The sequence below is a fragment of the Labrus mixtus genome, chromosome 20 (assembly GCF_963584025.1).
Source record: "Labrus mixtus chromosome 20, fLabMix1.1, whole genome shotgun sequence".
NCBI classification, from domain to species: domain Eukaryota; kingdom Metazoa; phylum Chordata; class Actinopteri; order Labriformes; family Labridae; genus Labrus; species Labrus mixtus.
In genome coordinates this window covers 12510132-12526672 of record NC_083631.1, presented here as the reverse complement: position 1 = coordinate 12526672, position 16541 = coordinate 12510132, and the positions used below count along the sequence as shown (strand labels likewise).

Genomic DNA, 16541 nt, shown 5'->3' with positions numbered 1-16541 from the left:
CCATTTTTCTTCTTTTCTCTATGGAGCTGACATTATGATAATGTGAATTTACGCTGGAACATCTGCTGTAGCATCTGTTTAAAAGATGCTATAGGTAAAGAGAATGTCTCTTTCAACAAGTTGACAAACCATGACTTTCAGTGGGAGTCTATTTCTAAATTTGTGAATGTCCCCTGAAATAGAAAAAAAAAAGACCTTACATTGCTTGCAAGCTGATTCTGCAGTTTTATCAAATGTGCGCATGCTTATTTGAGCTCTCCAACCCCTTTCAGTCCTGTGACCGGGTCAGGTTGTGGAGGATGGTCCATGCCTCTGAGCTGCAGTGACAGTGGGAGTGGGGAAGGGTGCCACGACTCTCCTCCTGCCCGCCACATTGCTAACAACAGATTGCTTGTGGCGAGACCCTTCAACCACGCCACTTAGACCGGGGAAATAGCAACATTCCAGGCATTCTGTGAATTGTTTTGTTTTCTGTGGGTCTGACACTGCGATACTGCTGTCTTTCTCCAGGAAAACAATGTTGTGTATATAGGCTATATCTGTCAAAAAATACTGCACGCTGAGATCTGTGTCACTGCCTCCAAGTAGGAGCTGTGGGAGATAACAGGAAATCCAGCTTTTTAATTAGATGTGTTGCAATTAAAGCTCCACAGAGGGGGGTAAGGGGCCATATGGGGGGAGGGTAATCATAATGCATGAGCTAATGTCAACACCTCACTGTTTTTTTTTTTTCTTCTTCTATCGAACAAGCAACAGTAACAACATGGATTGCACAAAAATATTTGTTAGACAAAACACGGACACAAACCTAAGACATCCAGCTCAGGGGAGATCTTGATCATGTATGTCCATACTGGAAATGACAGTATATTAGAGTACACTGAACATGGGTTTCATTGTTAGCATCTCCCTCTCTGTGACAGGGAGGGTAACAAGACACTTGATTCTCCAAGCGCGTGCAAACAGCACACGGTGAAAAATCATTCGCAGTTTATGTAAGAGTATTTGAAATCTAGACATAGATTTCAAATAAAAATGTAAAATAAAATAAAAATAAATAAAGATACAACAGTCAAAAGTCAAAACAGAGTGGCAGTTGTTACATCTGAACATTCAGTTTTATAGAAAAAAATACTGTCATACACAATAAGGTTGAACATTGTTATTGCACCAAATAAGTTACATTTATTATTGCACATAAGTATATAGACAGACAGACAGACAGAGATAGATAGATAGATTTGGAGAAATCTTTACTGTGAGGTATTTTAAGCTAGCTAAGCTTATGGACAACTATGTTTTTTAAGCTTGCAATATCTATCAAGCTAGTAACGGAAATATCTCTCCCCAGCACTATCCAAATTTGCCTAAATTATCAACACATGTAAAGTGCATGACATGTCAAAAGTAATATTTTTAAATTAATATAAAAACATAGTGGAAGTCTATTGGTTGGGATAAAGTGCTATCTTGACTCAAGAGCCAGGCTAGTAGGAATCAACCTATTGGTAACAATTGTTTGATCCATTTTTTTTTTTAACCCGTGTTATCAATGTAAACATTGTGACGGCCCTGGCCATGGTGTTTGGCCTGGTACTGCTGTTGTTTTGGGTTTCAGGGTTTGGCGTCATCTGGCGGTTGGTGGTGGCATGCCTGCTGGTCGTTGGGAGACCCGCCCACCTACCTGCTGATTGCAGATGGGCTTCACCTGAGTGGAAGGGCATATAAGCCAGGTTGCCATAGCTTTCTGTCTCTCTTCCTCCGGACAGAATGGACGTATTTCCCTCTGCCCTTGTATTTTCGTGTTGTTCTGAAATAAACTAAAACTTAAGAAGCAAGTTGACTGTGTGGACCTCCATTGAATGTTAGGCCCTACACGAGCTGGTCATAACAACATTTTTAACTTATTACATTATAAAAAACTGACCCTGTTTGTTTTATTTTGTTTGTCTTAAACTATAAGGTCTAACATAGATAACGATATGAGCAGTCTGAATGAGCTGTACCATTTTACCATTGAAAACAAAAGGTTTTGCATTGTTTTCCTCACATTGCACTTAGTCAAAAATGAACAGGATAAGCTCCTAAATGTACAATCATCTATGTGTCTGTAATATATGGTTACACTGACCCAGCACAGCTTTTAACATACTACATTAGCCTTAATGTTGTTTTTCTCCTGTAGAGGCTCAGCCAGACCAAAAGTATTCGAGGTCGACTTCAGTCAAACATACAGCAACACAGATCAGACCACCTATGCAGCATGAACATTTGGCTTGTGGTTTTGAATGTTTCAACTGGCTCTCAACCAGATTTCACACACACACACACACACGCACGCACGCACGCACGCACGCACGCACGCACGCGCACACACACACTCCTAGACCGCTGTTGTTTTTCTTAATGTGGGTTAAATTGGGCTGCAGAATGTAAAGATTAGAACAAGACGAGACAGGTTACAGTTAGTGTTTTGGAAATCTTTCTCACGCTGTGATCCAGAGTGTCAGAAAGAGGGCATTTGGGGGGGGGGGGGGGGGGGGGGGGGGATCAGAATCCTTGAACCAACCTTAGATACATAAAAGTGTCAGACCCCTGGAGACTGAATAGTACTTGTGTTACAAAGAAGTTAATGTTAAATCAAACAGCATAAGTGAATTTGAGAGTTCCCAATGAGAAGTGAACAGGGTAGGTGAAATAAGATATAATGAGGTCAAATAGAAAAGAAAAAACCAAGATGGCTTGCAATAAAACGGATGTAAGTAGAGCAAAAAGTTTGAACTGATTGATGTCCTGAATCAACAAAACACTCCTGTGTGTTTGAGCAGAATAACATAGCTATGTCCTTGAGTTCTAGAGATCAGAGCAGAGACTTCAGGAAGGAGCCTTCATCTCTGACCCACTAGCTCAGGGGAGACAAGTGGACCAGGGCAGAGGATTTAAAAACATTCCCACCCTTCCTCCCCCTGCCAGTCCTATCGTTTGCTTTTCCTTCTCAGACATGCGAGCGGGGAAATTAAAAAAGAAAAATACACTAACAATGAAATCCCCGCATCAGCTTAATATCAAACATGGCCCGGGAAGCAGTGCAGAGGAGCTGGACTGTGCAGGATGTTCCACTCCGAGGTTGTGGTTGTGGCTGTGGGAGATGTTCGATGGAGCCAGCAGCACATCATACTGGTAAGTGGAGGCAGATGAGGGTGTCGTGCCCTCCCTCATTTTAGACCTCCCACTTTCACTGCTCCAACCACAAGCAGTTAAACCCCACAACTTACCATTAACAGCTCTGGCAATGTTGTCTGCTTGTAGATGCCACTGAAAGGAGAAGTTTTTTTTTTTCTTTGTTCTATGGTCACCCAAATAAAGAAAATTCAAAGTTATTAGAAATAAAGTTTTCAGGGTAAAGAGTTATTGTTACTAAAAAACAATGATTGATTTTCCTTCTCAATTACACAAAATGAGCAATTGGTATTTTTAAGTAAATATACAATCAGAGTAATACACTCACCTGTTTATGTGTTTAAACTTTCACTACTCTCACTACATCAGTCTTTTTATTTTTTTTTTACTCTTTTTTTACTCTTTTGCAGTTCAGATTTTCTGCACCTTGCCAAACCTTATTCACTGTTTGTGCTAGTGGGCCACCCAGTGGACATATAGAGGTAATGCAACTCCTCTCTTTACCCGTTATACGTTTTTGAAAAAGCTGCTGTTGAGGCAACATCTGTGAATTGAGAGAGATAAAAAAAGGTAAAAATGGAGGCTAGAATAAAAGGTTATAGATATCATGTTTATTTTTGTATACATTAAAGAGATTAAGTAGGGATAAGAATTGTGCTGCAACAATTCTCAAATTTCTTTGATTTTTTTTTTTACCAATGCAAATCACACTTTTTTAACCCAAAAATCCAAGAATAACTCATTGTCACCGCTTTTTTTTCTCTTCATGGATTATTATGTCATGACAGTTTTGTCTATGATCTATTTTTTATTTCATTGTAAGAACGAAGACATATAACATATATTTACCTCCTCTGCATGGTTGCTGCCTTAACACAAAACCTTGTCTCAGTTCACGTCACTACTCGGGAAAATCTCTTTTTATTTCTCTTCTCTTTGACAGTCTCTAGCACCTTCCCACAAGACTGACCTTTACATCCCCACTTTCCCCTTATCTGTGTGAAGTCATGCGGACTGAATAACAGAGATTTCAGGTAGCTGAGAGAAAATCACACAAATCCAGCTGGTTGTATGACCTCTCAGACTTTCTGCTCGCAATCTTTTTCTTCCTCTCAGCCACTGTATATCGACCCTCTAACACAGCTAAAATCCTCTCCTCCTAACCCACAGAAACTGCTCTCTGATGTCTTATTTCCAGTCAAACCCAGGATGGTTGCCACCAGCTGCTGCATTGACCTTGTCTGCTTCTTCAAACCATAACTGCTGCTCTGCTGCACCGTCTCCTGGTTCCACAATAATCTATTTCAAGACATAACAGTGTTCAACCTGCACTTAAATCAGCAAAAGGTACTAATAGGAATCCTTGGAAGTGTACATATTATTTTGGGTTTTTTTTGTACATATTATAGTGGTTTTTGTTTCCATCTACCTGACTACTGTGAGATCCTGACAATCATTAAGAGCATTACAGCCATGAACAGGACTAGATGCCGCCAAGACATCAGCTCATTATATTGAGCATTGATAGGCTTTCTTATTTTGTTGAAGTGAGGCAGTGATACCCATTGAGGCATTTTTCTCTGGTAGCGATAAATTCATTGTGATTGATTAAGGTTTAATAAATTATATTTTATCACAATTAATACACTGCTGCATTTGAATGGCTCATTTCACTTTGAAAACTCTCAGACAGCTCAGTTGACGAGTCACAGGTAATATCCACATTATGATATCAAACATTTAGCTGTTTTAGCTGTTTTTATTTAGGTTTTCATCTGTAAGAAGTTTCCTTTTTTACGTGGTTAAGTTAATGTCCTAACCTTGGATCTTACCAGAAGGTTCTCACTTTATTTCAAAATAAAAGCAGCATTGAATTCAAACGTACTCTCAGCTTTTGACAGTAAAAATTTCAAAATAAAAGCTTCACCATTTTTTTTTTTTTAATGCTAATGATTCCGATTCAGAACCCCACAGTCTACCTAAAGGTGACATAAACCCCACCAGTATCAATATGACTGTGCTAAAGAGAATTTGACAAGATGAAGGCTTATGGTCAGTTTTATACCTGCAGGGCCTGAATGTCATCAATGCAACACACACGCTAAGCAAAAGAATATACTCTGAACTGTTGGGGTAAATTAATATAGTTTAACCTACAATATTTAAGTCACTGTTGATTAAATTATACTTGTACAGGTGCACCTGTGAAGTGTGCAGGATGATGCCCACAGAGGATGAAAATGTCTGAAAAAAACAATATTTTTCATTTTGACAAAATGATCATTCAAAATATGAATACACGAGTCTAACACTCTATCCTCAACAAATACTTCATCAGGTTCAGGATGGATGTCTAAAGAGCCATGTGGCTCTAAACTCTGCCTGAACCCCTACTCCCTGCAGAATTCCATAAAAATGTATCAGGCAGACTATGGACCACTGGGGATGAAGGAATGAGCTGTGTCATTTTAATTAAGGAATGTGAAAATAACGGTTTATGTTAGTCATACTGAAAGCATTTCTTTTTTTTAAAAAAAGCAGAACATTTGAGGAAATACAGTGTTGGTTTGGTACTGTTAGTTTCAGTCATTTTCAGTAATGATAGGTTAAATACAGTGAACAATATAATTTAAAGTAGCTCTGGGCTAATACTGAAAAGCAATGCACTAATGTGGTGCTTTATAGACAAATAAATGAGACCAGTTCTCTGGAATAGAAGACGTAGAACGTTCTATGCAGTACATACTGAACATATGGTAGTGAACATCCTCAAATGACTAGAGAATGCACTCAGTAGAAACTTGACACATGTTGTGTCAAGTTTTTAAGAATAAACAGACAGACAGACAGAGGAGGGTGAAAACATAACCTTCTTCACAGAGGTTAATATATTTCAACACATAGTGGTGTATAAATATTGACTAATAAATGAGGCACCTGGCTTAGGCTTTAAGTCAACAGATGTTTAACAAACACCGACCATTTCTAGTGCTGAATTATGTGCCTGTGTCTGTCACCCAACTGGTTTGGATGAAACAAAGAGGACCGTTGAGAGGCCTTGAAATGCTCAAAGAGTAAGAGAAAACATGTGGGTGCATTTTATCAGCTGTTTACATTTTGTGGAGTGCCTTATGGCAAGGGTGCATTGGATATAGAAGCAACTAGAATGCAATTTGCATCACTCCATTTACCCATTGTTCTCTTCTGTCATGCACAATTCAGCTCATTATAGTTCGTAGTCTATCTTGTTTAGGTTTATTTCTTGAATTACACAGAACTTTAAAGCTTGTCATATCGTGTTATGGGGTTTTATGTAACTGAATGTTGTACATTTTTATCTGTTTGTTTACACAAAGGCCCAACTGGGGACATGAGTTGGAAATTAGCAATAGCTATATACTCTTTATGCAGCACATCAGTTTCATGCTTTGTATTGAAATTATGTTAAATTGCATTGTCCCTATTAAAATAAATAAATTCAATTCAATTGTGGCGCGAACATTAAGAATGCTGTGACCTGACTGTATGAAACACAGAACTAGTCTCAGTGACATCATCCATTAGTTTCTGAAGAGGCATTTTGAAGCCAAACGATGTGACAGGATCCGTAAAGTTACCCAGTGTCATGTTGTATTTTGTACTTATACCCTTGTCTCAGTCTTTCAGATCCTGCTCCTCATGTTTTCCTGCCTTGAGCCTCCCTGCCCTGATTGTGCTCACCTGTGTCTCCTTATCCCCTGATTCTGTGTGTATATAGCCCTGTGTTTCCTCCCCCATGTTGCCAGTTCGTAGTGTGTTCCTGTGTGTGTGTGTCACCTTGTTCCAGCATTTGTCCTCGTAGACGTAGATTTTTGACCGTGCCTGCCTTACCGTTTTGCCTTTTGCCTGCTCTGATTTGTTTGCCTCGAAGATTTGCCTTCCTGTGTACCGACCTGAACTGTAATTAAACTCTGCCTTTTCCTGAACTCGGCCACGTGTGAGTCTGCTTCTGAGTCCCCGTCTCTATCTGGTTCTGATACGATGGTAATAGCCATATTGGAAATGCTGTCTCCACCGTACTCTCGTCTAATCTAGAAACAGGCAAAGAGTTGGAGCTGAGCAGGGCCTTAAACCTCCTATAGTAGCTAAAACACACCTCACGGCGTTGACATCATCCGTCAGTCAACTCAGCCACACCCCTGCAAACTTACGCATAACTCTTAAGCCCGGCTCAGACTGCAGGATAATCGGGGCGATTTGAGGTCCAATTCTTTCTTCCCGACAATCACAGGGTCGCTCCCGACTCAAGGCTCCTCGGAATCGATTATCTGCCAAGATTATCTTGTAGAGTGAGAGGTATAAAGATCCAATCTTAACGTCCCCGATCTGCTCTGCGATTGTCTCGATTTATTTTTCTCTCGATGTCTCGATTTACAATCCCTGAGAGAGACGAGGGAAGACGGTAATAAGTGTGTAGTAGTGGCAACCGGCGGCAGGAGGCAAACCGCACAGGTGTACTGTAATGCTCATAGTTACAATCTTACCTCCAGCTAGATGCTTGCTTGTGTTGTACTTACTCTCTGATGTACATTGCCTTGGATAAAAGCGACTGCTAAGTGAATTGTAGAATTGTAGCTCACACTGAAAAACATACAACCCATGTTGTCCGCGTCTCCCCAGACATTTCTTCACCCAAAACTTAAAAAAATATTTTTTTGTGTGTGTGTGTGTGTGTTTCCCTCTCTGCACGAAGCATTATAATCGCAAATTCCTTCATTGTTTATCATTCAAAACACTTTTTAAATCAGGCTACAAACGTGTTCATTTCTGTTGTAAAAAATGGGACTTTTGCAGCCAGGCTTTTGCAGCCAGCCTCAAGTGTACACTTTAGGAACTGCAGTTTTTCCACACATGCAATGCCTTGGCTGCGTTCTACAAGCTTCTGATATGCGCCCTCTTCACACGCTCTCTTCTGTTTGTCTCACATTCAGAGCCCTGGAGCTGGTGCACAGCACTGCCAAAGAAGCTGCAATCCCAAATCCTCTGGGCAATGATCCAGCTCTGAACTTGACTTCTCTCTCCCCGCTGGCTGTCTGTGGATGAAGTGACCTTTCCACCTTCTGAGGACCTCTGAGTCACATTCTGTTATTTGGTGGCTAACTGAAAATTCTCATTGTCATGGCACACAGACATTTTCCTCCTCTTCTTTCCCTTTAGCTTCAATAGATGCCTCTTTTCTGAGTGATTCTATCCAACTGTATGCAAGACTTCCAAAGTAATCTACTTAACTGTACTCAATGAGACCAATAGTATTATCTTTGATTAATTAGTTTTACAATTATGGCTTATTGTGAGGCTATCAGCCCAGTATCATCGTAAAGATCGTTTGTAGCAGATGGTTATTGTTTGTCTGCAATTATTTATGCATCTCACTAGACACTACAGAAGCCATTATGCCATTACCATATGAAATAGTTCTTCACAGGCACAGCTTGGACACATAGATTAGTTCAAATTATATTAATGTTGTTCCATGTCCAGAAGCAAAGAGTCTGTTCTGTTTCCCCTTATCAAATCTGAAGGCTTACAAGGCGTCTTAAGGTCTTGTAAAAAAACGTTAATCAGTATTGAGAATGAAAAGTAAACAAGCAAGGGTCATGTCTTTTTTTTTTTTTTCAAGAATAAGTAATCTTTACAGATTGGTAGGAAAACTATCCAACAACTATATTGATGTTAAAAACCAAGAGAGCTCATTTGCAGTTGTTTCCCATGCCCTTTTCATTAAGAACTAGATGACCGAGGTCAACAAAATGCTGTGAAAGATATAAGTGGTTTCCATAATAGCACGACCGTGGTCGAGGGAAACTCTGTGCCGCACTTATTTGCTGTCCAAACTTTCTTTTGTGTCAAATTCAGCTCCCATCTGTTCCTGGATCTTTGCAGATGCTCGGCGGACACCTGGAATCACAAACTGGCCCGAGAGAAGAAAAGAGGCAGAGGAGAGGGAATGTGAGGAAGCATGTTGACAAACCGTGGGTGACAGATCATCTCTTGCCTCTCTATCTCTCCCGCCCTCCTCTCCTCTGCAGACAGGGTTGGGCCAAACAGCAGGTGGTGCAGAAGAGAAGCCCGGACATGGTATTTACAAATCCGTGTCTCTGTCTCTCTGGCTTCTGTATCGGACAAGTATGGAGGAAAAACCAAAGCAACAATTTTAAAGGTAAGCGCTGCTTTCGAATCCCACATCCTCGCTAATAGTTCTAGCCTTGGAATAGTGCTTTTGTTGTTTTATAACAACTTCAAGAAGTGTCTTAAAAGTAAGTTTTCCCTTATATTTCTATTTGATACACTAACTACAATTCATAATATAGATTTAGATAACTCAGTGTGGATGGGGCATTCCCGTATGTTATTTGATCAAGAAGAAGAATGAGTTGTTTATTGTGTAATCATCTATATCTCACTCCATTACATGTCTAGAGTTGTTGTCGTCTGACATTATCCAAGGACACAGTGAGCAGATACAAAGGAGCTCACAAATAGGAACTGTTGAAAAATGTTTGTTCTACAAAACTCAAAAAAATAACTCTTATTATGTTGTTTAATAATAGGAATAGTTGACTATAAATTTCATGATGCATCATTACTATGTATGATATGATGCTATGTAAGATTGCTCCAACCATTTCTCATGAGTTTGTGATATTTTAAACTTTTAATTTATTGAAGAATTTCAGACTAAAGCAACTATGACAGCGAATTTCCACAATCAATGCATTTCCATAAATTATGTTTGCATATGCATGCATTCTGCCTATATGCTAAATTATTTATTTTAATATGATGGCTAATTATGTATTAACGTTGCATAAGGTTGGTTGGAATGGTGATTTAAGCCAAACACAAGCAAGTCTTTCTATTCTCTGACAAGATAAGTCTGAGCAGTTGGGCCTGAAAAGATACCAAGAAAGGAAGAGTATTTTGACTGGAGGCATCAAATCGCCGAGGATCACTCAGTTTTTGTTCAATGATAATGACAAAAATGTTTTTGTCTCAGCAATTAATAGTCAACAAGTCAGGACACGCTGTTTTGATCCCGTGAGCGTGGATTGGCTGAGGAGGATTTCAATGCATCTGTTTAAGTCTGAAGCTTGGATATTAATGTGCCTTCTTGGTATCTGCCATCCATTTGAGACCCCCCCCCCCCCTCCCCCCACCTCCCTTTTCTCTTTCCAGAGTGGACCTCAACATACTTGATTTCAAAGCTGTTAGAAATCAATATAGTGCAATGCTTATTTTCTTATTCACATTTGACTTCACATAAATTCTGGTGTGTGTCGTCCCCCCCCCCCCCCACCAAGTCTTTGCACCTAATCCTCTTTCTGTTTGTTTCCTCCACCACTCAGGTGTCACAGCAATAGCGTCTCTGGCTGAGGATTGCTGAATAAAGATGCTCATGGACCGGGAGAGCCAGAGTCGCGCTCAATTCAGATGACTCAAGGGGAAAAAAGAAAAAAGTCCAACCTCTAATCTCAGGACCACGGTTTTGGATGGTCTGGATAACGCGAGGTGTCGGGTTACAAAGGCCAAAGACGATTTACAAAACATGGAGACGCCCACGTTTTGTGTCTGGAATCTATTTGTAGATGAACCATAATCTCGACATGGGGTCAAACGAACCTTAACCGCTTTGTTTTGTGCACCTGACTTCTGTCAGCATGCAAACACAGCCTAGATGATTTGTCCTTCAAAGAAACATTGGTGGGAACTAACAGGGTCCAATGATGTAGCTGCTACAGGTGACCTAAATGTGGCCTCTTATTCAACACAGTCCAACCACAGTCAGTATGGAAGTGCAGACAGCCTCTGTAGTCTGGATATATGTTAACAGCACAGAACAACTGAACACTTCATTTGTCTACAACACCACGTATTTGACTGAAAACTCAAATACCAAATCGTATATTATTGGTCTCTTCCTGTCCTGCCTGTACACCATATTGTTATTTCCAATTGGATTTATTGGTAACATCCTAATCCTGGTGGTGAACCTGAACCACAGAGAGAAAATGACCATCCCAGACCTGTATTTCGTTAACCTCGCTGTTGCTGACCTCATCCTGGTGGCAGATTCCCTCATCGAGGTCTTCAATCTGAACGAGAAGTATTACGACTACGCCGTTCTCTGCACCTTCATGTCCCTTTTTCTGCAGGTCAACATGTACAGCAGCATCTTCTTCCTCACTTGGATGAGCTTCGACAGATACGTCGCCTTGGCTAACTCCATAAGCAGCAGCCCTTTGCGGACTATGCAGCACGCCAAGCTCAGCTGTGGCCTCATCTGGATGGCGTCCATCCTGGCCACGCTCCTCCCCTTCACCATCGTGCAGACGCAGCACAGGGGCGAGGTGCACTTCTGCTTCGCCAACGTCTTTGAGATCCAGTGGCTGGAGGTGACCATCGGCTTTTTGGTGCCCTTCTCCATCATTGGTCTGTGCTACTCTCTAATCGGGCGAATCCTGATGAGGGCCCAGAAGCACCGCGGACTGTGGCCACGGCGGCAGAAGGCCCTGCGCATGATTGTGGTGGTGGTTCTGGTGTTCTTCATCTGCTGGCTGCCAGAGAACGTTTTCATCAGCATCCAGTTGCTGCAGGGAACCGCCAACCCGGCGCAGAGGACTGCTACCACCCTGTGGCATGACTACCCGCTCACGGGCCACATTGTTAACCTGGCAGCTTTCTCTAACAGTTGCCTCAACCCTATTATCTACAGTTTTCTAGGAGAAACCTTCAGGGACAAGCTGCGGCTCTTCATTAAGCAGAAGGCCAGCTGGTCAGTGGTGAACCGCTTCTGCCACCACGGCCTCGATTTACACCTCTCTGTCAGGAATGACGTGTCCGAGGTGTGACTCTTAGGAAGCTGAGCGCACAAAATTTGCTAAAAAAAAAAAAACTTCTTCATATCAAAGTGATATATCACCCAGTGTGGAATATTACCTCAGCTTTATTCTTCTGTTATTTAGCTTTGTCTCTCTGCTGTATCACAAACGTGCTCACTTTCTGAACAAAAACACAAAAGCACCCAGAATGTCCAGTGAACAGACTCAATGTGTGTATCTCAGAGAAGATAACAATGAACATACAGTACTTAAAGCTATTTTATCTTTATCTACTTGTTGGATTGTTTTTCTTCATTTGTGTATGATGATAGTGTACTTCAGACAACTCTCAATGAAATTCTAGAGAAGCTTATTTTCAGCACTGAGCTTTGCAAGAGACAAGCTTTAATGTATGACAGACACTGATGACACAAAGAAAAGTGTTTCATTTTTTAACAAAATCTTCCAAAACATTAAAAACATTTTCTGGGTGTGAGATATAACCAGGAGAAACAGAAACAGACTGCATCTTGAGAATAATCCATCGTTTTTGTCAAACTACAAGGGAAGGTCAGTGAAGTCCCAGCAGTCCCCTCGTGCACTTTTGCCTTTACAATGTTAAAAGAAATCATCACATATAGTAGCATGAAACACAGAAGACATGCAAACAGTAACTCCCTATCCCTATCCCTAAAAGGACACTCCACTGTTCCCCTTGTTCTGTGCCTCTCAGCTAACATTTGAAAGAAAACGTCTTATGTAAAGTCGAACACATGGAATGCAAAGAAATGCACACAAAAGGTGTTTTGTTTTTCATAATACACAAGAAATCCTACTTCAAAATGATTCAAATGCAAAAATTGTTGACAAAGTGCACAAACAGGAAAGGGGTTTCTTAAATTTCGCAAATACCAAGCAACATTTGAACATTTGCTTATTCAACTTCCTGTATTATGAGGCTGATGTGGCAAAACTGTTTATTTCTTACGAGTAATAATGACGTTTTTTTGGGGCGGCTTTTTGTGCCTTTATGGTAGAGATAGGACAGTGGATAGAGTCAGTAATCAGGGAGAGAGAGAGTGGGGTATTACATGGGAGAAAGGTGCCACAGTTCGGACTCAAACCCGCCTGAAGGACCACAGCCTCTGCACACAGGGCGCGCACTCTAATCATGCTGCCGTCGCCCCATACTGAATCTTTTTTTTCACAGTCACACTTTAAGATGAATTGGGAGTCTATAAAATATCATTTTTGGGGCATAATCCCGAAAATGGGATGTCTGTGCTTGTGTTTATTGCAGTAAATGCAGAAATTAGAGGGTGCCCGTTTTAAAGATGGCTGGGTTACACCCTAACCCGCGGCTCAGCAGCTGCATGCAGCTCTTTTGCCCGTCTCAGGTGGCTCCCTGTGGCATTGCCAAAAATGAAAATCTTTTTTTTTATTATTACTATTTTTGCTTCAAAGGGTTTTACCTTCCCTTAAATGATAAAGATTTTTGGCCCTTCATTAAATTATTAGGCTACAGACGCTGCACGCGTGGGATGGATGAAATTCAGTTATGTGGTCAAATATATAAATGAAAGCTCATTTAGATCTATTAGTAATGGGAATGGGCTTAGACAGGCTACATTCAAACTTCATCAAAAGGTTCAAAGGATTTTTTTGGTGGAGCTGCCGGCAAACATGGCTCTTTTGATAGAAAAGGTTGCCGACCCCGGCCCTATCTTGTCACTTCCTGTTATCATGGTGGTAGAGCAAAGAGGCAGGTGCTGTTTTGCCAGCAGCGGTTCAGAGCAGATGAACACTTAATCTAATGTTAACATGGCACTGACTTAGTCTTTGTTCCCATCTTTAGCATTACACTGATAAACAGCATTGACACTAGGCAGTATGAACGGGCCTGTAGGACAAACAAATGTTCATGCCACATATACTGTATCTGCTTTGACGGTCCTTTTTGCGTCTGTTGGCTTGTTCAGCCTGTTTGTTTTTTTTTTATTTATACAAATGCTTAAATCAAACAAACATCAGACATATTTAGATTTTTCTCCTAAAGTTCATCTTCAATTACATTTTGATAATCTGCTTTTGGCAGTAAAAGATGCTCATTCAAACATTAATTACATGTTCATTTTAATGCCGATTACCAGAATACACAGGTGTGGGGTTAACATCTTCCAACTCTGCCCCCTCAGAAGCTTAACTGCAAACGATTTTATAGAAGCATGCCATAAACGTTTACAGCCTCTAATTGTGTGCTGATCTGTCAGAGCAAACATCGTAAATTCTCTCCTTGTAATGTTGCACTGTGTTCATAAATCGTAAAGTGTCCACTGTCTACTGCGTGGTATAAAATAGACCACACTTTACAGAATGATCCCTTCATTCACATTGCTCCAGAATTACACATCACATATAAAGGCTAAAAGGTCTGAAGTTGTGGTTGTTATACTGTTAAGTAGAAATTACCAAAACAGTTTAGCAAACTCTATATCACACCTAAGTTAATGAAATTTGTGTTTGAACATAAGTCTGCATTGACATTGTGTGGTGGGCCTGAGTTGTGTTTGTGCATGAGGTAGCCAGAGATAATGGCGTGACTGGGAAAAACAGGAGTCCAAACCACAAACTGTTATTCCAGCTGTAACAGTCCCAGCAGCCTGGGAAAGCAATGCCGAGGGTTGTTTTCAGTGTGTATTAGAGGTCTGCAAAAAACGCAGACTTGTTGTGTGTGATACATGATGCTCAAGATTATTTTTCCATGGCCCTTTTTCGGCCCACTTTTTTTTAGTGCAACGTTTCTTTCAGGATTTCTTTTTTTTAATCTATCTCCTTTCATACTGTCAGCTTTTATAAAACAGGTTAAATTTGTTTTGTAATGTTGATGTAGACATGTGCGGATGCTGCATCAAATCTACAGAGGGCACAAAGACAGGCATATAAAAACGCAAAGATAAAAGCAACGCCAGCACCACAAGTTACCAAGTTCTGCAAGGAGAAGCAAGGAAAACATCTTTATGTCATACACTTGCGGGCATACATACAAACACACAAACATCGGAGATGCTGTGAGAAGAGTTTGACAGTGTACTGTGTGTACAGCTGAGACTACTGAGAAAGGTTAAAGGTTTGTGGTTACTGACGTCACACACAGGAAAAAGGGTGTGACTTTTCCCCTTGCTTTCATTCAAAACTTCCACTGGATTACACTGAATTAAAACATAAAAAAAGAGCAAAAAAAAAAAAAAAAACATCTGGATAAAATAACATGCATTTTATGTTATCCATAATTATGTAACATTGGGCAGATGAACATGCTGACTCAACTAAAATATGCGAGGATAATGTAATCCAAAAAATGCTGGAAGATTTTTTGACAATAAGATTGCAAATCGGCTGGGAAAGTTATATATATAAAAAATAACAAACATGTGGGTTCATGGGTAAATATTTGAACGTTGTGGCCTTTGTCTGTGACATAAATGCACATAATAGACATGATACAATGATGATACTACAAATATCTTTGGTTCAGGTAAGTGCTGCTTAAATGTTGTACCACTGTTGTATGTGGAGTTTTTGTTATATTTATACGCGTTTTATCAAAAGATCTTTCTAATATTCCCCTGCCTTCCTTGTCTGTTAATGACACAAACCTCTTTAAACATGTGTACAGTAGGTTGAATCAACACCTTACCGACACAACTGTATTGTAGAGCTGTTTTATCAGATTATATTAGAATACACTTATGTAGCTTATTACTGGTATATTAATTTCCTTTATTAAATCTGCCAATTTAAAAAAAGAAGATTTAGATTTGAACTTTAATGCACATGACGGGTGAGACAGAGGTTGTGAAGCCCAAAACCTAAAAATCTGCACCCTTGTTGAGCTGCTTAAATATACATTAAACAGGGCTAGCATGACATATTTCACGGAGTGAGTACCCTTAGGACTTTCTTATTATGTAAGAAATGCTCTGGACATTGCCTTCTGTAAAATGAGTTGGGGTGGAGCTTAGCAAAGTAATTATAACTGGACAGTCCGGGGTCCATGCATAAAAACAAGGCATTGCACTCAGTGGACCTTAGCAGCTGCATAATGGATTAGACATTTAATTGCATTTGTAAATTAAAAGCCCTTACAGGAAAAAGGGGTTAGATTGAGCAGATTAGCTTCCCAGATATCTTAACACGCTGCAAAATTGATGAGGCAGACAAAATGAAGTTGTTTATTTCCTATATTTTAATTTTAAGGCAATTTAAACAGCAGTTTGATTGTGAGCCTCAAAAAGCTAAACACACATTTGTGAAGTTTATTTGGAGGTAATTAATGGATTCTGAGATATAGGCTATGAAAGGGGTTATTACAGTATTTGCAGGCTATATCCTTTGGCGAACCATGAAAAACAACATTATAACTCTGAATACATGAAATTGATTTTGATTTTGATGTAGGATATCAAACAACCAAGAAAACCACGATGAGGAACTAAACTTTTC

General features: G+C 40.1%; 1 protein-coding gene across 1 annotated transcript; it reads left to right on the top strand.

Moving 5' to 3' along the window:
• The first annotated feature begins 9038 nt into the window (after window positions 1-9038).
• gper1 (G protein-coupled estrogen receptor 1) lies at window positions 9039-12327 on the top strand. The gene is made up of 2 exons (XM_061027289.1): window positions 9039-9379; window positions 10566-12327. The coding sequence occupies exon 2, from the start codon at window positions 10968-10970 to the stop codon at window positions 12066-12068; it is 1101 nt and encodes a 366-aa protein (XP_060883272.1). The 5' UTR covers window positions 9039-9379; window positions 10566-10967; the 3' UTR covers window positions 12069-12327.
• Window positions 12328-16541: the final 4214 nt, after the last annotated feature.

Coding starts and splice junctions, on each gene's coding strand:
- gper1 (XM_061027289.1), top strand. CDS start 10,968: ATGTGGCCTCTTATTCAACACAGTCCAACCACAGTCAGTATGGAAGTG.